Consider the following 24,050-nt stretch of genomic DNA (forward strand, 5'->3'; position numbering starts at 1 on the left):
CGTGTGTATCACTGTCAATAATGATCAACCGCTGATCGAATGGTCGGTCCATTAGTGCCTACCGCCTGCCACCATATTGATCTCCAGAATTCGAATTGGCAACGACACCAAAATGTTTACTCCCTACGGTGAATTGTTCAAGTTCACGGAGTAAACAGGAAATGAACACAGAACATATAACCAGCAACTAGAATTATATTCAGAGCATTAATAAAAGTAACAGTCACAACAATATGGCAGAAAGATGTTTTCTTTTATTACATTCCAAAAGCTAGTACATCAACATTATTGCCGGGGTTCCCTTATATGACAATATATACTATTTGGCAGTTGGCCGACACACCAATCGTCGTAATTGACATGGGAACCCACACGACCGACTTCACACGTAATAACATAACTATAACTTAAGAGTTTTATTCCTAATTGCTGCCTACTAGAGGAAAAGTCAGTAGGGGTCATAGGCAAAAAAGTTGAGCCATACAAAACAGACACCCAGCTTCCAGGGGTGTTGTACAAGAGTAATCAAAAGATGGTGATGACAAGTATGGGGAACCCTAGCAAAAAGCGAACAAATAGTTATGACAGTTATTCCGGAGGAGATAAAAGCAAAAACAACAACGGAAAAAGGTCATATTAGGCAACCATGGTGACAGTAGCAGGAAGGAGTAGCGGTACCAAGAAGACACGACCAAGAGTCCAATGTGACGAAGGGGTGACTATTGAAAATCTCACATTTGAAAGTATTAGTGGCATTGAGTGCTGCACCTGGTGTGACAAAACCCTCGAGAACCACCCCCTAAAGGACTCTTTCAAAAAGGCAAAGGTGGCTAACGCTATTCAGATGTTGGTCTTCAATGTCATGGAATTTGAGCTTGTTCTCAGAATCCTCGTGGTGGGATATGACCGCCACTCCTATAAGTCGATTGTCCAGTTCCAAGGATACACAATCATAGTATCGTTTAAGACAACTAAGTTTCAGTTAGTGTTCGATATCTCTAACAGAGAGGAAAAGGTGGCTAAACTAGGGAAGAAGATGACAAAGGATAGGAAGAAGTGGTTGTTGGAGTTGGTGTGTCGTAGTAACTTGTTGGCAGAAGAGTGGGGGAGTCTATGGAGTTGTAGTAGTAGCTGAGGGGTGAAGAAGACCTTGAATTAGTTCTCCCGAATGGTGGTGCCTGATGGACGTAGTGGAGAGCCGTCTCACGGGAACTAGTAGAGCTTCGAATATTGCAGTGTGGATGATTGCTCTCATGAATGGGCTTAGGAACAGTTGATTATACAATTGGGCACAGTTTCTTGCGGATCGGATAGAGGAGTTCCTAACCCTCCTGCATAAGATGTTTTATATGTGCCATCATGCTATCGGACTGTTTTTGGATGCCTTGCGCACATAGGTACCTGTCGATGGATGGGGAAGTTTCCAACCCCTCAACCGAGTGGAACCTACCAAGCCCCCAATGTTTTACTAGATGCATCTCGACTCACAATCGACGACCACTCTCAGAGCAAAAAGAAGAGACGGTTAGAGTGGCAGGACTTGCAGGATGCTGAGCCTAGTGCTGAAGAGGAAGACACCAAGGATCAGGGAAGCCCCGATGAAGAGGAGGTTGACACTGTGGACGTTGCATCCATGGAGAGCGAGAGTGAAGATAATTCGTTTCGGATGGCGATGCATGAAGATGAGAGGGAGATTCACTCTGAGGGTGAGGTGTTGGAAGCGAGAGATGATTTAGCTAAAGGGGTTGCGTAGGCGCTGAGGGTTACCATAGAACAGTTGAGGGTTCCTACAGCATCGAGGGGTTATGGTGGCCACATTACATTCACACCAGCCATGCTGTCCCCTACAACACGTTTGGTGGTAGGGATCCAAGTGCGTATCTCCACACCGATCGGCCCAACGCTTGTGGGTATTTTGCTACAACCTACTGGACCTCCAAATTGGGCTGCCACATCAATTATGGAAGGTTATGTACTTAAGAATGGCATTGCAGCCGAAGGGATGGTACGTGAGATTGTCGCACTTGAAGGGGATACACTAGCGATCGAAGGGACAACAGGGGATGTGTTGACGTGTATTTTGTACACAATCATACACAGAATAAAATACCCAAAGGCATCTTATCCTCTCTTGAATAAAGTCGATAACTGCTGAAGATATCGCAAGAAGGATCAGTTAGGATGACTCCAATGTTCTCTTTAGTAGGGTCTCTACGTGTGGATAAGCACCAGTGGTCGTTGTGATTGCTGTGTCATCAAGGGGCCTTACGTCGCCGAAGATTTTTCTAAACTAAACAAGCTTTTCAAAAAATATCAAAAGGATAGGGTTTGCAAGAGGTCTAATCTAGTCTAACCCTAAGATTGACTTAATGTGGACGAGACTTGGTGAGATTCTACCAACTTCAATATTGCCATAAATTAACAACTCAATTGAAATTGATGCGATCTTCTAAGGTAACGAATGATTTTCCAATACATCAAAGATCAAGGACACTACCACGAAGGTACATATCCAAGATACAACAATGATTGAAAGTTTAAGCAATTCAAATATCTCCAGTAGACCACACAAGGCGTTCCTACAATCAGCAAGAAGCTAGTGGTTTGGAAAGCGAATCCTACCAAAGGTCAAGTCCAACACTTTGTCCTTCGAATTAACACACTACTTTGATTGAGAATGATTGAAGAAAATTGAACAACCACGAAGATAACCAAGAGAGTTGCAACAAAATACCATAACTTCAATACTTTATTGATCTCAAAGCCATCATGCACAACAATTGTTTGAATTCCTTTCTCAAAGCTCAATCTTGCTACAAAAGTAAATTGCTTCTAAACTTTAATCTCTCCCTAATACATCAATAATCTGATCTTCTAATTTTCTAGTTACAAAAATGAAAGAAATGAGGGTATAAATAGCATCCTCAATTACAATGAACGGTCCAGATCAAAATAAGATCAATGGCCAAGATTATGACACCTAAACCCTAATTAGGGTTTGTTACAACCATTACATAACATTTAATGCTTGACCAATGATAAAATTGTATTGCTTGGACACATGTCCTCTCTAGAAATTTCCACCAATGGATAGCTAGGGTAGGTACATCGGAGTTCGTGCCACCTTCTATGAATTAGGTACATTGAACCTGGACATTGTTGAGGTGGACCAATCCGGCTGGAGGAGTGATGACTAGGATGCCACCTCGTCTGACACTTGTAGCTTGGTAGATATTCAATTTGATGTCGTTGAGAAGCTATCTTTAATTAGCTCTTGTTCTAACTCCCTCTGTCCTTGATTCGCAGGATGATTGATGTACCTCGCCTTGGAAGGCTGGATTGGAAGAGGTTGCCTTGTCAACGCTAGACTGGAGGAGGTTGCCCTTATCTTTGCTTGATCGTCCTTGATGAGACCGTCCTTGATCTGGCTTGATTTTCCTTGAGAAGAGTCTTTCGACTTGTCGATCTTTCGAGCCTGGGAGTCGCCATCTTGATACCTACACAACATTTCATAATAAGTAATAGATTTTGCAATGTATAACTATAGATTAGAGATTAAATTTAGGAAACTTCATGATAAGTCTTTGAGTTATCATTTCCTAAATTCGATTGAGCTAATGGAATTTCAAAATTTCAAAATTCAAAATTAAGACAAGGGATCCTCGCCATACCTCTCTTGCGAGCTAACTCTAAAAATGCAAAATAAGGTGATTTGTCTAGACAAAAATTGGAGTTTTGAAGATTTCAACGTGATCTTCCTCAAGCGAACACCTTCCTTAGTAACTTCGCCAACCTTAGGGATCTTCAACGTGATGATGGCAAATTTGCTTCACCTCAAACCTAATGCGCACTCTCCTTGGATGGAATTTCGCACTTCTCCTTGATGAAATTCGCACTTCTTGTCTTCTTGATATTTCGCATATGAAAGGATGAATATGATGGTTTGAAATGAGATATCACATCCTCATTATATAGGCGCTCACCCTCTAATTGCACATAGGCCGACTTTTGGAAATAAGGCAAAATAAAAACAAATTTTAAATAAAAATCAAGGCCGACCTTGCAAAACACTTAAAATAAACCCAAGCGCTCTTTCTTTAAATAATTAATTAATTAAATGCCTTGTAATTAATTATTTCGATTTTTTAAAAGGCAAAATTAATTAATTAATGCTCATGCGCAAATTTTAAATGCTATTAATTAAATATTCAAATTTTATCGATTTTTTAGCATTTAATAAAATTTAAGAATTGTGTTAGCGCCAAAATTTGGGAGAGGTAAGGGTACAAACCACATCGCTCTGGTCCCTGGGAGAGGGACAGGAGCGAATTATCATCTTAGTCTTGATTCTTTTGCCTTTTACGTTCAAAATCTCCATCTTCACGTTGAAATTGACATCTTCGACAAGGATCTTGAGCTTGATTGACTTGATTTCGTAGACGAATGCCCCTTGTGACCATTATCGCCCTGGTCCCTGACTGAGGGACAGGAGCGAACTTCCATTTTTAGCTCAAATTTGTGATCTTTGACGTTCACTTCTTGTTTGTCGCCTTCCAAATGACGTTTTCAACCTTATGCATCTTTGTTTTGATGTGATCTTTGGAAGAAAATGAGTGATGTAGTTAATCTCGCCCTGGTCCCTGGCTGAGGGACAGGAGCGATCTTGTCTCCTTGCTCTAGTTGATCACCTTTTAACGTTTAACTCCCTCGCATATCATCTTCTCAAGACACCTTAGACTTTGTGCAACCTTGTACGTCCTTGACTTAGCGTGATTTTTGAAAGAACTGGCTAGTATAATGAATATCGCCCTGGTCCTTGGGAGAGGGACAGGAGCGATTCTTGGTATCCTGGGCTCATCTTTGTTCCTATCAACTTGCAATCGCCTTCAAAATGTAAAACGGTGTCCTTTGATCCCTCTTGAACACTTGAAACGTGATTATCCTTCAAAACTTAAACCTTTATAGAGATTTCGCTCTGGTCCCTGACTGAGGGACATGAGCGAATTTGGGTATATAGTATAAATCTTTCATCATATTAACTTGCAATTGTCTTCAAGGTTCAAAATGATGCTCTTTACTCCCTTTCGAACACTTAAAATGTGAGTGGCAACTTAAATTTGGACACATTTGAATATTTCGCTCTGGTCCCTGACTGAGGGACAGGAGCGAACTTGAGCATATAGTGCAATTCCTTCATCTTTGGCGGTCCTTGCAACTTCATTCTTCGTCGAGACACCTCAACACGTCATCGCCACCTTACACCTTGACTTGGAGTGACTTGAATTTGGGTGGAAGGCAAGATAACTAACATTTCGCCCTGGTCCCTGGCTGAGGGACAGGAGCGAATTTTCATTTTCAAGCTCAATCACACTTTGCCAACTTCCAAAATTATCTTCAATGGACTCGTTGTGCATCTTTTCATTCATCCTAGGCATGAAATTCGCTTGAACTTAGTGAGAAATTCTCCTTAGTAAGAAATCGCTCTGGTCCCTGGCTGAGGGACAGGAGCGCCTAGGACAATATGGAGTTCACCTGGCATTTTGCAATCTTCAAATTATCTTCAATGGGTCCGTTACGCCACCTTTACTTGCCTCAAACTCAAAACTTACTTGATCCTCGCCCACATTTTGCCTTATAAGGAAATTCGCTCTGGTCCCTGGGAGAGGGACGGGAGCTACCATTAAAGTTCGCCCTGGTCCTTGACTGAAGGACAGGAGCGATTTTGCCTCTAGGTCAAATTTTCCTCATGATTGCACCTCCAAGTTATATTCAACTGATGAAATGTACCCCCTTGGTCCTCCTCAATTCGTGAAATTGTTGAGATCTTGCAAGGACAAGGTAATTTTAGGTTTTAAGCTTCGGTCCTTCAGTGAGGGACAGGAGCGATTTTTGCTCCTGGCACATTTCCATGCTTGTGAAATTCTTCAAATTATATTCAACGGAAAGAACATGCCTCCCTTTATCACTTCCAATCCGAAATTCGTCTTGATCCTGCAGAGACAGTAAAATTTTGAGAAACAAGCTCCGGTCCTTCACTGAGGGATAGGAGCGATTTTGCTTCCACAGGCCAAAATATCACGATTTCAAGGGTTTAGTCACTTCACAAGGCAACAACAAGACCTTTCCAATGCCCAGAATTAATCATCAAAATTCCAAAATTTAGTCAAAATCATTCAATCAGACAAAATCAAAAATCTCATCATTAACACTTAGACAAATTTGGACTTTGCATCAAAATTTCGACTGAAACTAGACCAACCTGCTTGGCCTCTGGCGAATTCACTTTAATTCCAAAATTGCATCCTACGGGAGGAAGCTCAAAAGCTCTCAAGGTGGATTGGACTCTGGCCTGAAATCACAGTAACGAAAACCCTAAGGCTTGACCTTAATCCAGACAACTGACAAACTAAACCAAAACCCTAAAAAATGAAGAGAAAGGCGAGCAAAACGAGCAAAAAGAGGGGGTCCCCATTTTAATGGGGCGATGTGTGAAATGGTCACAACAGGATGTTGCGGCCAAAGAGACAGAAGGGGATGTTGATGCCAGACTTGATAGTTTCCTGAGTAGATTTGATGTTGGTACTACAGACATTCCACCACCGTCACCAAGCCTTACTCTGGGCATTCATGTGGAGCAACATGCAGAAGGGCCCCCGAAAGCACAAGAGGGTGATACTAAGCAGGAGGATAGATAGGCCAGGTAGGTGATCGAGATCGAGGAGAGTGCACATCTCGGTGGTGAGGGGAATGCATCCAAGCAGGAGGTGAAGGCGGTAGCTGAGGCATCTAGTGGACAGGCGAAACATGAAGGACATCTTCGGGTTTCAAGACTCGACCCATAAGTTTCCCTCGGTACCATTCAAAGGTACCTCGTAGAGATGGATGAGATTGCTGCGGTCACTCGAGTGGTGGCTAAATTGGCGAAGTGGGTCGACATAGGCCTAATACCAGCTAAGGTGGAAAGACTCCTAACGTTTCTGAGGAGTGGATGCACAGTGGAATTTGGGCAGCACTTTAGAGCCCAGGGGTGGCCAAATACTGAGACACCTGAAATGTTGGAGTCCTGGCGTCAACCGCATTTTGGCGAAGGACCAAATGGGGTATTAGGTACCCTGTGGAGCATGGAGAGAACATTTCGTGCTATTTTTTATGAGTTGCAAAAGACAACCCACTCGACAGGGGAGGTAGAGGTAGGCAGACTAGCCGCAATGGAAGAATTAATATAGCAGGAGTGCCTTTCCAGAGTAGAAAAGGAATGGAGAGTGGCGTTAGAGGCTGAATTAGAGCAGCAACGGGTGGCCACTGCAGAGCGAGATACACAGCTGAAAGAGGTAGAGACCCGTCTAGTTGCATTGTTTGGGTAGTTGGAGACCACATAGAAGGACCTCATGGCGGCCGTCCAATTGGTGAAGGTAGCTCGAGAGCGCCAGAGGATTGCTAAGAGGGACCTCCGGATTCGGGCTGATCAGGTGCAACATCTCCGTTAACAGCTTTCCACCTTTTAGGGTGCACCTGGACCGACCTCTTCAACTACTCTAGGGATGTCCTCTCACATCCCCTTTTCTCAGTAGTTCTAGTTGATTAGCCCCATTTTGTTTTTTCGTCTATAAGACGACTTCTTTTTTGAGGGGACTGATGTAGACGACAGATATGCCGCGAATAAATAAATAATACCTTGTTTTGTTTAAATAATGGCAATGTAATGAACTATAGTTCCCGAAGGGGTAGTTGGTAGTTGCTAGCAGTTGGCACTATTAACCAACCACCGAATGGTATATATATCTCTTGTTGTATCGAGAGTGGGGATATTAATGATTGTACTCATTACATGTTTTAGAATACAAGATATATCTTTTTGCCATATGTGGTTGTGAATTTTGTATTGTTCGTGTTTCGGTTACATTCTCTGTTTTTTTCAGTAGTTAAAGCATATATCCCTCAGGGAGTAAACAAAGTAGATGGAAAAAAGGTAGTACTTTGAGACGTGTCTAATATCACTATTTTCAAATTCTATCCACGTACATCCATTACAAGGAGAGCATCTTGAGTTTCTGATAAACATGGTCCAATTGTTACTGACAAGAATAACAACCCTTCCTTTACCCCTTTCATGGTTAGTGTGAAAGGTCACAAACTCCTTCCGTACAATTCTCAAGTTGTTTTGTTCAAACCCAACAACTTTCACTTCTTGCATCAACAAACAATCAAGATTTTTAGTTTGATTACAAAGAGCTCTCATAACGTACTTCTTGTCAAGAGATTCTAATCTCCGAATGTTCCAACTAATGCAGTTTGGCAACATTTGTTATGAGAGGTTGGATTTGCTTTCCCATTTTTATATAATCTATCAAAGCAATCAAAAATACCACTCCCTTTGCCCTTTTTGCTAGGTTTTTGAGAATTGTTTGTTCTACTTACAATTTTTCTCTTTTTCTTGTCTTCTTCCTTACACTCCTTTTACCCCTCCCATTATTGTTACCACTTTGGCATTCACGAGCGAAGTGACCCCACTCGTTGCACTTTCAGCACTCGATCACGGGCCTCCCCTTTGCATCGTACTGAATTTTGCTTCTTGGCGTGTTGTTGTTAGAGCGATTGTTACCTCGCTGATTTTTACAGTACCCTCCTGGCGAGGCATCCGAGTTTGCTGGTGGTTTGGGTGGTGTGGTTAGCGGGGTAGCCTGTTCCCCTTGGACATAGAGCACTTGTTTGCTCCTTGTTTTCAAGTTTTACATGCATTCCTTGGTGGAATTGCCCAGTACTTGACAAATGTCACAGAATGATTTCTTCAAGCAAGTGCCCTTGGTATGACCTTCTACTTTGCAATCGGTACACTATACTTCCTTGCTCTCCTTGGCACTCTCCCTTCCTGCTGTCAACTCCTTCATCATTCGCAACATATCTCTCTGTAGGGCTTGTATGGTCTTTAACTCTCCATCACTACTTCCATCCGTACAGTCATCGTCACTCACCCTTTACTTCCCTTTGGATGTTTTTCTTTTGCTCTTAATGTCCATTGCTCAGTTATAGGCTTCATCATACGATGGCGGAGGGACCACTTTCATTTTCCTTCTCAGTGACGGGACAAGTCCCTCCATGAACCAGCTTTTCTTCAAGCCATCTGCCGGCTAGTGTTCCATTTTGTTCAACAATTCTTTCAGCCTACGATTGTAAGCCCGAACACTTTCTCTTTTCTTTTTCTTGGTATTGTAGATTTCGGCCACAATCTCATTGTCATCTCTCAGGAGTTTGAATTCCTCCTTGAACGCCTTCTTTAGATGATTCCATCCTGCCTTGTGCTGGCCGTCGAGGTCTATGTACTAGTCAATGGCAATCCCCCGAAGAGTAGCAGGGAAAGCCTTTAGCCAGTAGTCCTAGTCATCTTGGCCATTTGCCTCCCATATCGTTATACATGTTTTACAATGCCATACAGGGTCGTCTGACCTATTTCCTGTGAACCTTGGAAGTTTTTGCCTCTCTGGATTATTATTCCTGCAACATTGTTGTTGCCTGGAAGGTACTGTGTACGTTTGACCAGATTGGACCATCCTGCTCCGTTGCCTCTCTTGCACCCTCGATCATGCGTGAGCTCTCTACGCGTCCACTTTTTGCGTCTTCCGCACCTTGGTCCCCTTTGGTTCTGTAGTCTCTCCTTCCTGGAGTCTTTGGCTCAGGCCCTCCTATTTTTGATTCCTCCCCTAGGCAAAATTTTCCAATTTGGTACAAATTGGTTTCAAAAATCTCTGCAACCTAGGCTTCAAGGTTCCGTACTTCCTCTTCGTCGCATTCGGAGTGTTTCGATGGGCTATTCTCCGATTTAGTTCCCAACTCTTCACTCGACGTCGAGTGTGCGGCCTGGTCGGCGAGATCTTCCTCCGCTACGTCTGGAAGTGGTAGGTTTCTAGCAACCTCTACCAACTAGTTCCACGTACACGACTGCTGCCTCTCACGACTACGGCTCCAACTCACACTCCAACTCTTCTTTCCTTCGGACTCTTTGAGCCTTCAACAAGTTCTTGTAACCGTCGTTTCCGTTTAGTCTATTCTCGCATACAGAGAGATCTCTGTACCGATCCCTCCCCTACCTCTCGAGTGGTACTAGTACGTCGTCGGTCTTTGTTCGGCCATATGGGCATTAATTGCCAGGGGTATGACGTCTGCTCGTATCCCTCTCTTCCTCTTCCCTACGGTTTTGTTCTTTATACCTTTGCAGTAGCTGCTGTCAACGACGTTCACAATTGCTTTCCTCCCTTCGGTCTTGTAGTTCAGTGAGATTCCGCACCAACAGCCTCAGAAGGCTCCTGAGAAGATCAAAGACAACAATGTTGACCGTGAGTTCCCCACGTACTGTTCCTTCAAGGACAACTCTCTCCCGAGCTTCCCTCTGCAAGTACTGGGTGACTGAAACCTCCCACAAGTCCACCGAATCTTCCATCAGTTGATCCTCTCGTGGTTCTTCCTGCGTCACTTCTTCTTGTGTATCACTTTCAGTTACTATCAATTGCTGGTCGAATGGTTGGCCCATTAGTGCTTACCGCCTGCCGCCATATTGATCTCCGAATTCGTATTGGCAACGGTGCCAAAATGTTTAGTCCCTACGATGTGAGTTTCTAAATTACTAGAAGTAAACAGACATGAACACCAATAACAAATAGCATTCATAGCATAATTCACAGAATAATTAAGGCAGAAAGATATAGCTTTTATTGCATCATGTAATGAATAGTATAGTAACATCAATATCTGGTTTCCGATACCATCTCCAGTACATATACGCTCGATAGTTGGTTAAGGATGCCAATTGCGGGACAACTACCTATCCCTACGGGAACCAACGGTTCATTACATTGCCATATCAATAAACATAACAACTATGATTTATTTAGGTGCAGTAATTATGCCATCTACAAGGCTTTAGTATTGCAGTCACATGGTATTAGGGTTGTGAAGTCTAGTTTTGCCATGTTTAAAGGACTGACTTAGTACTCCTATGATACTATCAGCTCAACCGATAGCTCATGCCATTAGGGTTCTTTTAGCAATACCAATCCTTTTAGTATTTGATCATCTTTTTCTTTACATTTTAGTCTTAGGTTGTCATTGTTGTCTGTCATTAATGTCAATTTATCTGAGTATTAATTTGTTTGGTGAGTATGCCTTCAATTAAGTTTTCAAGAATATGCGCCATTTTCTATACTTGTTCAATGTCTTGTCCATGTCGCTAGGAGTGGTTTGGTTGCCCTTCCATTTCTCCATTTTACAACTGTTTATTTTAAAAAATTTAATGATTGTCAATCAGAATTAGGTGCTCAAATTTCAGGAGCGTGAGATTCAATTTAAAAGTGCTTGTTTTCACATCTTCCTTCATTAAGAAGAATCTTAGATAGGGGTGCCGGCAAAGAGATTTTATTAGAACTTTGCCTGGCTTTCTATAGCGAGGTCATCTTGGTCTTTGTTTGTATAGTAGCAGGGTAGATAGCTGGGGTTTCTGTGAAACATTCAGTTTAGCTCACAACTTTTGAGTTAATATACAAGCTTTGCACAATGCTCTTTCATCTTCATTTTGGTCTTATAGGTAATTTGATCTTCTTCATTACAGCCTGCTGCTAATGTAGTAAATACAATAGGTGGCCAAACACCAAATTATTGGGTGTTTGGCTTACCTTAGGTTGTCTTCCTAAGGTTGAAATCTTTCATAAAAAAGTCCTCAGTGCATAGGAGAGGTCCAAAAGTGATGGGCTTGGGGACAGTTCTGTAAATGCAAATTTATTTCTATCTTTCTGTTTTTTTTTTGAATGAATGACTAGCTTGCATTTTCTTTACATATTACTTTGATGCGATTTCATGTGAATCATCATGTTTAGTGCCAATATGATGCCATAATATTTAATTTTCTTCTTTGCATTTAGTTATTATGTAATTTATTTTTATTATTGTCTTTTACCTTCTTATCACTTCAGCTATGTCCAACGAACATTATCTTAACATAGACAAAAGTGAAGCTATTATTATAAAATTGCTTTATGGAAGGGCAATTCCTGGAAGAGGCAAAGTCAAAGCCATGTATAGTTTACCTTTGTGTTTTGAGCCCTTAGGTTCTACCTTCCCTTTCAAGGCTGGCCCTTGTCAAGTGGTGCTTAGATTTAGTTGGCTTTGGTTGCTTTTACTGCATATTTGGTTGGCTAATCCTTGCATTTGGCATTCTTTGATCCTTCCCATTTTTTCCTTATTCTTACCTTTCTTAGCCCCTTTTTCCTTCATCCATCACTTCCTTGTAGGAGTTTGCCTAGGCATGCTTAGGCAGTAGATCTCATAATTTCATGGCATGGATGAGGCTCTTCCTCATTCATCCTTGTCTTCACATGGGACTTGATAGGAGTGTTGACAAGATTCTGTCCCAAGTTTCTTGGGTTGAACAGGTCTTTTCCTTATAAACATAAACATTCACCAAGTTATGCAGCTGCATTTTCTTATTCTGTAGAGTCATAACTAGCTGATCTCTTTCTATATGTCAATACATATTAACATTGCCTGCCCACCCTATGACCATGCGATGTTTTCTTTCAGACTCTCTTTCATCTAGCTGGGAACTTCATTGTCTGTGCATCCCATATTTATGTTGGCTGCTCACAATTGAAAATTATTTAGGTGTACATTAACAAGTGATCATACTCATAAAACTGTTCTCTTCTCAGATCAACTCACAATTGAAAATAAAATTTAGGTGTACTTTTACATGTGTTCATACTCATGAAACTGTTCTTTTCTCAGATGCAGGCAAATATGGATCCAAAACATAGAGATAAGGTTGCATTTGTCCGAGTTTGTTCAGGTTTGCAGATTTACTATTGCAGAACATATAGTTTAAGTATCCAATTTTTAGGAGATGTGGAATAAAATGAGAAATAACTTGATGCACAATATTCCATTGCTATTTCCTAATTTCTTAAGCAGGCCAGTTCAGCAAGGGCATGAAAGTTCAGCTGGCTCGAACTGGGAAAACAGTCGCCTTGACAAGACCACAAAAATTATTTGGTCAAAGCAGAGAAACAGTGGATGTTGGATATGCTGGTGATGGTAATTTTTTTTTGCATTGTATCCTGGAGCGCTTTATGTGATAGATTTAGTTTTGTAGTTATTCTTTGATAGGTCCGACATAACAATTTGATTCAACAGTAAATGAAAGTCATCTCATCTCAGCTTAGCACCACACAAATTGGTTATTGACATGCTGGTTGGAATCTGATTGACATGCTTCTAAAATTGAAATATTTTGTGTGTACTTTGTGTAGTTATTGGTCTCAACAATCCAGACACTTTCTGCATTGGTGATACTGTCTACACTGGTCCCAGAGTGTCTTTTCCAGGAATTCCTTCGTTCTCTCCGGATTTATTCTGCTATATACGCAACACAAATCCATCTAAGTATAAACAGTTCCAGAAGGGTCTAAAGGAATTGCTTGGGGAAGGTGCTGTTCAGGTGCAATCAAGTTTCCATATAAATTCTTTTTACCATTGTCATTATCTGTTGAGTGTCTTTCTTTAAAGCTTTTTGACGCATATCAAGAATAATATCATCGTTTATTAACATTGTTTGCAATTGTCAAACATGAGATGCAATACCACTCACCTGCCATGAGGTTATTATCTTAAATAATACATGAACTGATATCTTGAAATCAACATATTGCTTCATTTTAAGCTAAACTCTAACCTTGTATCTGCGATGATGTTAGTATCCTAAATAATATATGCATTCTCATCTTGAAACCAAAATATATACATATAATATTGCTCTCTCCTATTCATTCAAAAAGCCTTCTGTTGATATGTGTTACAAATTAAGATCTTAGGAACAAAATATAGAATAAATAAAATGATAATCATATGAGCATAGATTTTACACATTACACAAGATGTACATGGGGAAAAACCTTTCAGGTAAAAAACCTCATAAAGCATCATTTTATTAAAACACTTAACAAAATGTAGCCTAATAAAAATAGACTGAACCTGGGGACATTTATCCTTACTTCCACATGGCCAATAATACGTTTTGTGCATAGTGATATAACCAATGTTCCATGGGCGTTGGGGACTGGGGGACACGGGGACGCAAGGACAGGCTTTGGGGACAGGGGACAAAGGGTTTAAGTTTTGGGGGCAGGTTTCAGGGACGGGGGGGACGTGGGCTTGGGGGGAGAGACGCGTCCCCATGGAACATTGGATATAACTCAATATACAACTCCAAATACAAACCCTCTCAAATGAGAGAGAACGCCCTTAAATATAGGAGAAAGGGTGGAAAAATACCTTAAGAGGTATTAGTCACACCTGTCCAAAGCAACCATTCATAAATAATTAATTATCTAATAATTATAAAATGGTATATGCTTTATAACATAAAGTTTTATAACCTTATATTAGAACAATATATAAATGTTATAAGGGTATGACCCCTAATAACATTATGTTCTAACACTCGCTTTTAATTTCAATAGGGGGCATCACATGTTAATTTCTATAAATGAAAAAATGAAGTACCCCAGTAATGTAGGTTTTCTTTGATAGTGATAAACAGGGACACAAATATATGCCAATATGAAACCATGTATTCCAAACTACATGAAAGTCATCTTGTCATTATTATTTATCTATGTTTTAAAAAAGATGTTATTAGGTCTTATAAAAAAATTATTGGAGCCTAGGTCTCCTCAAGTTAGCTTCACCCTAGGTTCATTACATAGTGCCTGTAGGACTTAATATGATATGCCCATAGGACTTAATTCATTGCTTTTATGAGTGGAAGATTTGGAGAGTACTTTAATAGATGCTTGTACGACCTATACATTGTAGCAATTAATGAAATGCCTAGAGGTCTCTTGTTATGCTTGTTAGGTCTTACATCCAAGGATTTAGCTATTCTGAGATGTTAAAGTGCCTGTAGGTCTTATTATATGCTTGAAATCTTATATCTAGAGGTGCCATTGTTATGCACACTCCTCCTAGTGGCAACTCCTAATGCCCAAGCATTGAATTGAATTTGGAGCACATAATGCCTGAAGGTCTTATGTTATGCGTATTAGGTCTTACATGGAGGACTTAGCCAACTAGGTGGTGTCATGCACACTCCCCTTGAATGGCATCACCTTAAAGCCAATAATTACACAAAGGTTTTGATATGTGATGGCCTAGATTCCAATCTATCTTTTATATCATTATGTACTTTCGCTTGAATAGAACTGGAGAGACTTCTATGGTGGAATGCTTTTGCTTGAGTGAGGTGTCCATGATCTTCAGTGTACTGTTCTCTCTTTGGAAATGAGATTCTTTGGTAAGAGCAAAATAACTCTAGTTATCATATAGTAAGGTGGTTGTAGTCAACGTACAATGTCTATTGTTAGGTTTGATAATATTGGTTATTTGACGATGTATTAATTGTTCATATTAAGTTGTTTATCATTCTCAGGTAGTTATAGGTGTCGGTTGGTTGATGGTTGTGTTCCTCTTGACAATCATTGGGTCATTCAAATATATTGTGTATCATCAAAGAAGGTAGTATGATATAGTGGGATCAACTATAATCCTTGGCTGACCATCTCTGGTCTTCTTCTCTATAATAGTTTCATGTGTGAATAAAGATATATTTGACTCCTATAGTTGGCATTTGTCATCTTTGTTATCACTTCATGTATTGAATTTATCAAATAGAGTAGTAAACAGTGGTACTTTTACAAGTATCTAGTTGAAACTCTTCAACCATCTTTTATAGCTACTTTTGTTTTTTGGGCTTTGACTTAAAAAAACATAGAAGATAGTATGTTTTTAAATTATTACACCATCCATGTAAGAGTACCTAGACCATTTATTTTGGAGACAGTCCATGGTAGGTGTCCTATAAATGGAATCATTAGTATAGTCAGTAACACAATAATCAAATAAAGTTGATATTTGGAGTAGAAAATTTATTTTTAGTATGCATTTGTCAATTGCCAATGAGCATAATTTTCATGAACATAAAGATGAATAATTTTTCATATTCTTTTAACAAAAAAAGAAAAGAAATAATCTTGATATATAGAGGAACATTCCATAAAAAACTAAAGCAATGGGTGAGCTATCCTTTCCAAGCTTACTCCCTGAATAACTTATTAGTGTGATAGCCACCCATTACAAATAGGTGCTTTTTTAGAGACTTTGCTAGTACATGAAGCTCATAAAATGTTAAATGTATGCTAAGAAACCCATTTGTTGAGAATCATCATGAGATTTTCTTCCATTCCTTAAGATTTGCAAGGACGGAAAGCTTTAATTATCAAAACTACATAAATACAAGAGTGGTTTGAATCTCAATAATTTCATAAGCCTTGTATGATCAACCCAAAAACAAGCATTGGAAGATCATAAAATTCTGATTAAGAACAAAAGTCATTTCCTTCTGATGGAAATCATTATTAATAATGGTAACCAAAACTTAGGGTGTCTCTAAGATATGGAATATAGTATGTGCATTATTCATAATGATTATGCGTCGACTACGATGACTAATAATTTATATAATACATGTAGTGATTTTTCTCCATTTATTTCATAGTAAGGGAGATGTTAACATACGTTGATATTCCTTTATGTGGATTTTACCATTGTACTAAGAACATTTCATATACAAACTGAAACTCTGAAAGAAGATAATCTATACAATGTAAGATTGAAATGAGACAGCACTATTTTCTTACCAATACTACCATACAAATTGTCAGATAAGGAGTTATTCTCATCAATTAAAAATGACCATATTTACCTCACACTTAAAACACCAATTCAAAATGGTCCCAATATGACTAAGCAAGATTAGAAATCATCATTTTTTTAGTTTTATGCAAATGAATCATTTAGTGTTGCAAGATCTCAATATATACCAACAAAGGTCAACTCCATTGCAATTTGTCACATTATCAATGCAGAGGGAGTGAGAGTTGATCTTCAGAATATCAAGGCTATTGTTGAGTGGCCTACACCTATGAATCTCACTTAACTTAAGGGATTCTTTGGTTTGTGTGGTTTTTATAGGAGGTTTGTTAACGGTTTTTCACAAACTACAACTCCACTCATAGATTTGACAAAGAAGGGAGCTTTTGATTGGTCCGACTCAACACATAAGTGTTTTGAGCACTTCAAATAGGTGATATTTACATGCCCAATGTTGGCAATTCTAGATTTCTCCAAACCGTTTGAGTTGGAGTGTGATGCTTCAAGAAAGGGGATTGGTGCTATCTTGATGTAGGAGGAGCATCCCATAGCCTTCGAGAGAAGGAAGTTGAGGGGTGTGGAGAAGAGCTACTCTATATATGACAAGGAAACGTTGCCCATCATGCATGCTTAGGCCAAATTCAGACCATGTTTGGTAGGGTAAAATTCATCATCAAAACGAATCACAACAACATCAAATATTTCATGAACCAGAAAGATCTTAGTGATAAGCAACAAAAGTGGGTTAGTAGACTACAGGCATATGATTTTGACATTGTATATGTTAAGAGGAAGAAGAATGGAGTTGCCAATGCACTTTCCAAGAGGCCTCATTTGTGTTCATTGGTTGAGATCATTGTTGATTGGAGAGAGTTGATTTCAGTAGAGTATGCTAAGGATTCTTGGGCAGCAAGAATCTTTGAGGGCACAATTCATGATGACAGGTACACAGTGCTCGATGAGCTGATCATTCATAAGGAGAGATTCTATTTGGTGCCTACTTCACAACTTATGGTGAAGATATTGAGGAATTTTCATGATGCACCTATGGCTGGTCCCTTGAGGTTCTTCAACACTTATAGACAAATCCGAGAGGGGTTCACATGGAAAGGACTTAAAAATGAAGTCCTTAAGTATGTTAGAGAGTGACCCACCTGCTAGCAAAATAAAAATGAGCACACTTATCCAGCTGGATTGCTTCAGCTCTTACCCATTCCTAATTAGAAATGGGAATATATCCCCGTGGACTTCATCACTAGGTTACCTAAGGTATAGGGCAAGGATTGTATATATGTTGTAGTAGATAGGTTGACCAAATTTGCACACTTATATGATATTTCTGCAACATATACTGTAGCACAATTAGCTGATTTATTCTTTAGGGAGATTTTCAAACTTCATAGGATGCCTGGAGTATAGTGAGTGATAGGGACAGCAAGTTCCTAAGCCTCTTTTGGTAGAAACTTTTCAGATTGAGTGGGATTGAGCTCTCTCCTAGCACAAGCTACCACCCACAAACAAAGATAGTGAACAAATGGGTTGAGGGGTATCTCAGGAACTACAATTTAGGACAACAAAGAGCATGGGGGAAATGGATGTGTTGACGTGTCTAAAGTCGTGTCGCCACAACTCTCTATCGGCCAACACGTAATAGAATTTAGTAGTTGAGTATCCAATCCTTTCTTGAAATAAGGAGATCCCTAATGCTGTTTGGACTGATCATTTGGGTGTGACCTCAATGTTTTGGCTGTTAGGTCTTGACTGCGGGATAACTCAACGGTATGATGCGCTTTACTGAATACACAAAGGGGACTTATGGTTAGGTAGAGTCGGTTTTGTTCGTACGGGTTCCCTAGGATTCTATGGTTTTGATTCCATTAGATTTTACTTTAACACGACGTTGTTTCAACTTCCACTGATTAAAAAAAGAAAAAAAGGAAAGGAAAAGAGAGAGAAAATCTAATTAATCTACCTAAGACAACATGTTCTGAAAAATAGACAGAAACCTTAAAAAAGTCAGATTAAACATTATCAGCTAATGAAGCACAATTTTGTAAAATCTAGTGCAATCTTCAATGGGAGTTGGATTTTCATGATATTAAACATAAACACAGAATTAGATATTCATTCATTCAATGTTTAATAACCGAACAAGAGCATAAAACTGTTTCAGATTAACCATGCAAGAGGAAATGACAATCAGTCAATCCTTAATGGTATGAACACTAAGGTTTCTATCAGATATAATCCTAAAAATACCATCTGAAATTAAACTACATAATAGGAAAAATAAAAGATGAAGAAGGAGACCATGCACTCACACGGAAACCAGACAACTTTAATATCCATTAATTCTGCATAAATTTCGCCAGAGTTTCAGCAACAATCTTAAACTTCTTACAAAATGAGGGACAAACCATCCCTTATATAGACTTTCAAAAATGGATGAATGGCCAAGATTTAATCTTACAAGTGGTCCAGATTCATCCTATAAAACATGGCTGCCCTTACCTATTGATGAAGAACAAAATATCATCACCAACCATCAACTAACTAATAACTACCAACTATCCAACATAAAGTTGCTCCAAAAAGTGCACTTGCACGAAGCTCAAAATCTGCAATGACTTTGGTAGTTGGAAAGAAACTTTATCCTGAAAAAGTGCACTTAGAATTTAAAAGAAACAAAATACTTTTCAAGAAAGCACCTTTTCTTTCCTCGAGGCAGACTGTTTTTCCAAAAATTCGACTTCGTCCTGCAAGTATTCCTTCCAGATATCCCGATCTGCTGCGCGTTCTACCTGATCGTAGTGCTGGAATCTTAAGCACAACTCAAATAGTTCTGTTCCTGGAGGCATAGGAGGATTAAGCATTTTGTATTGAATACCCTCTTGGTGGTTATCTATATTCTTTAGCTGTTCTCTCCAATATGATTTACGAGCTTCAAAACGCAATATGTTTGCTTGTAGCCCTCTAGCAAATTCCAGGTCCTCCATGGAGTAGGTGATTTATCGGTTTTCAGCCTATCCTCCCACCACGGCCGTATCTCATTATCTTTAATGCTATTCTTCCAGCTAGGGACCATCGATCTAAGGATCTTTTCACCAACATCCTCCATGCTTGACAAAGCTTCCTCGTACTCATCTTGCACTTTGTTGATGTTGCCCATCATGTCATTCTTCATGATGAGAATCTAATACCACTCCTTGAATGTATTGATGTCATAGGGATCTAGGATACTATGCAGTGTGGGGATCTGAGTGTGGGTCCAAAATAGAGCCTTCATGAGGGGCAATGCCTCGACAATCGCCTCCTGAGCATTGAAACATTCTTTCTTCAGCTCAAACACTTTGACATGAGTGGATTCCCTATGGAAAGCCATTTCTCGCACATCTTTGATGATCTGCTCTCCCTTTTTCTTAAGGCGCCGAATCCATTCTCTGACGGCCTTGGCAGTGTCGCTCACTCCTTCAAATTCAGTTGTAGTTTTTTTGCGTTAGCACCAATGGGGAAATATGGGACTCAGTGGTATGATGCAGCGGTCTCAACAGGTGATCTATGTATCCCTCAGCTTGCTCAGCACGAGCTCAGTACATATCTCTCTCAGCAATCATTTCATCTCGCTGCCTGAGCATATTCTATACGAAATCCTTAAATTCTTCCCTCTCCTACTCTTTGGTTGCTCGCCCTATTGGGATGGACGTGACACTATAGTCAGCTAATGCAACCTGATCTGCCGGTTTGTCTGCAGGTGGGGCAGCAATATGAATCGTACGATTTCTTTGCTCATCTTTGGTGATCCTGGAGTAAGTCTTCGGCTTTTTCTTTCCTTTAGCTTTTATTTTTCCTATCCGAGAGAAGATATCCTCTAGGTTAATTGGTGACTTGATAGTCGCTTTCCGTTGTGCTCGAGCTATTAACCAGTCTTGAGGGATGGTCTGTCTAGATGTGACTACTAGATCCCCACTTTGCTCTTTGGATGCCCCAGCTGATTCACTGTCTATCTGTAACTGATCGGACACAAAAGGAGGAATAGTTGCAGTTTACAATCCTTTACTCATGGTTGAGTTTTCTCCCACCTCACTGAGCAACTGCTGGGTGTCCTCTAGTAGTGGCTGCTCTTCAATTTTGCTGGGTTCTTGGGTTCTATCTTCTTCCCTTTCTCCCTCAACAGTGGTGTCATCCTTGTTGCTGCCTTCCTGCTGCAACTCATGCCTGCTCCCCTGTGTGGGCTCTTGTTTGTCAGCTCCTTGATCTGGTGCAATCTCTCCTTCCTCAACCTGATTTTCAAGTCTATCCAAACCAATGATCCTTGCCTCCATTCCTTGCTGACTTTGTATTTGCGGATCATTTGCTTCTGATGCAATAAGATCATCCCGTGAAGGTGGAGTTGGTAGGTGATCAAGTTCAACTATATCATCCTCTGAACTGGGGTCCTTGGATGAGGAAGTAACCTCTGGTCTCCTGATGGGCATCTTTTCTCTTCTTGTCCTTTTTGATGTCCGGGTCCCCCTATTGGCTCTTGCCTTCTTTCTGTTTTTTTGATGTTTCTCAACCTCCTCTTTTGGCGCGCTGGATGCCCCTTCGTCCTCTGAAGACTGGGAATCGAGGCTACCCATCATATTATATGTAAATTGGGTTCCCTCATGGGTTAGCCTCTTTATGTGTTGGGATAGTGTTGACGTGTCTAAAATAGCTGAACTTGCGACTTCATCCGGCCAACGCAGAATAGAGTGTACTCGCTGAGTGTCCTATCCTCTCTTGGGATAAGGAAATCCCTAATGCTGGTTTTGTTGATCAAAGGGGACGACCTCAAGGTTTTGATTGTCAGGTCTTGACTGCGGGATTACTCAGTGATTGATGTGATTTGCTGGGGGCACAAGGGGTCTTACGGTGATATGGATAATTGCTGGATGAGTTCCCTAAAACTTTAACAGTCTCATTATCGATTGGATTCAGTTGCATGATACTCTTTCAGCAGGACCGTGGATTCTTCTTGGTAAAAAAGGGGAAAAAGAGGGATAGGGAAAGAGAGGTACAGAAAGTCTAAATTATTTAACTAAGATAGCATATTAAGAAAACAAACAGACACCTCCAAATAACTAGATTAAACACTATCAACCATTTAAGCACAATATTTGTATGAATCTAGTGTGATCTTCAAGGAAAATAGAGTTTTCATGCTATTGAACACAACTTCAGAACTTTAACATTCATTCAATGAGTATTCAATAACTGAACTAAGCATGTGAAAGGGTTCAAATTAACCATGCAGAAGGAATGACAATCAATCAATCCCCAATGGTATGAACAACGAGGATTCTATCAGATGTTTATCTAGAAGATGCTATATAAATGAAAGAAACATAATTGAATAATTCAAATTAGTGGAGAAGGAGACCATGCACTCACAATGAAATTTGAAACAGTCTTAACTTTGCATTACATCCTGTAAATTTCGCTAGAGCTTCAGCAACAATCCATGAACTTCTTACAAAATGAGGGAAAACCAGTCCCTTTAAATAGGCTCCCAAAAATAGATGAATGGCCAAGATCTAACCTAAACAAGTGGCCCAGATTCATCCTTACAAAAGGTACCCATACCCATAAATGGAGGGCAAATATCAACAACTACCCCAAAGGGAGCAATAACTACCTAAAAAGGTAATTAAAACTTATCCAAAATAATTCAAAAAAGTGCACATACACAAAGTTTACATTTACAGTTGACTTGGAAGTCAAATATGACCCTTTGGCCAAAAAGTGCACTTTTCAAAATTTAAAAGAAAAAAGCACTTTAAGAAAGCACTTTCTCTTTTCCAGCTTCATATCCTTTTTCCAGGAATTCATCTTCGCCATGCAAATATTCTTGCCAAATGTCTCGACTTGCTGCACGTTCTTCGCGAACATACTCCTGGAACCTGATGCACAATTGGAATAGCAAACTGAAAGGAGGCATAGGAGGATGACGAATTTTATACTGCATGCCCTCGAGGTAACGGTCCACGTGTTTCAAACCATCTTTCCAGCTGGAACGATTGCGCTTGAAGCACAACATGTCTGAATGGAATTGACCGGCAAAACTCAGGTCCTTAGCGGAATAGGTGATCCTATCCGTCCCCAATCTTTCCTCCGAGTCCGGCTGTATCACATCATCGGATAGGTCATTTCGCCACCCCGAGACCATTGATCGGAGGATTGTCTTGCCAAGTTCCTGCATGCCTTTCAGAATTGCCTCGCATGCATCGTGTTCTTTATCAATGATTTCCTTCGTGTCATTCTTCGTAGTGATAGTCCAGTACCATTCTTTGAAAACGCTGATATCATGGGGGTCCAGGATGTCGGAGAGTGTAGGGATCTGTGCTTGGGTCCAAAAGAGAGCTCTTACGAGGGGAAGAGTTGTGGCAGCTACCTCATGGATTCTGAGGGATTCCTTTTTTACCTCTAGTAGCTTGACCAAAGTGGTCTCTCGATGGTGGGCCATCTCTTTTATTTCTTCAAGGATTCGTTCTCCCCTTCCTTTGATGCCTTGTATCCATTCCTTGACAGCCCTTGCGGTGTCTCGTACCCCTTCAAATTCTGTCATGGTTCTCTGTGCTAATGCTGTCAGGGGAATATGGGATTCAGGGGCATTATGCAATGGTCTCAGGAGTTGATCAATGTACCCCTCAGCTTGTTCAGCACGAGCTCGATACACGTTCTTTTCAGCTGTTATTTTTTCAAGTTGCCTGAGCATGTTCTGTACTGAATCCTTGAATTCCTCCTTTTCCTGCTCCTTAGTGGCTTGTTCGATGGGGACAGTCGTGATGCTATAATCAGCCAGTGTAATCTGATCTGCTGGCTTGTCTACAAGCGGGGTGGTGATATGAAGGGTACGGTTCCTTTGCTCATCTTTGGTTATCCTGGAATACGCCTTGGGCTTTTTCTTCCCCTTGGCCTTGGCTTGGTCTATGCGTGAGAAGATGTCCTCCAAATCGATGGGTGGCTTGGTGGCGCCCTTGCGCTGAGCTTGAGCAATTAACCATTCTTGAGGTACAATCTGGGCTGATGCTATGGCTAAATTGACACTCTGTTCTTTAATGTTTTCAACCGGCTCATTGCATATTTGCAGCTGTTCCGTTACAGGAAGAGTAGAGGAAGTGTCAAGTTCCTTACTTGCAACCAAATTCTCTCCCACTTCATTGAACAACTGCCTAGTATTTTCATGTGATGGTTGTTCTTCATTCTTTTCAGGCTCGCAGGTATCATCTGTCCTTTGCTCTCCTTCAACAGTGGAGTCATCCTTGGTAGTATTATGGAGC

The 24,050-nt window shown here is 40.4% G+C and overlaps 1 protein-coding gene across 4 annotated transcripts in view; it reads left to right on the top strand.

Moving 5' to 3' along the window:
• LOC131059722 (uncharacterized) overlaps positions 1-24,050 on the top strand; it is a 201,285-nt gene that overhangs the window by 90,664 nt on the left and 86,571 nt on the right. For 2 of the 4 annotated variants that reach the window (XM_057992747.2, XM_057992745.2), the window contains exons 10-12: positions 12,772-12,832; positions 12,952-13,077; positions 13,293-13,480. In XM_057992747.2, coding sequence (XP_057848730.2) covers positions 12,772-12,832; positions 12,952-13,077; positions 13,293-13,480 — 375 coding nt within the window. The remainder of the gene's footprint in view (positions 1-12,771; positions 12,833-12,951; positions 13,078-13,292; positions 13,481-24,050) is intronic. The other 2 variants (XM_057992746.2, XM_057992748.2) reach the window with 1 other exon arrangement.

The sequence above is a fragment of the Cryptomeria japonica genome, chromosome 3 (genome assembly GCF_030272615.1).
Source record: "Cryptomeria japonica chromosome 3, Sugi_1.0, whole genome shotgun sequence".
Taxonomy (NCBI): domain Eukaryota; kingdom Viridiplantae; phylum Streptophyta; class Pinopsida; order Cupressales; family Cupressaceae; genus Cryptomeria; species Cryptomeria japonica.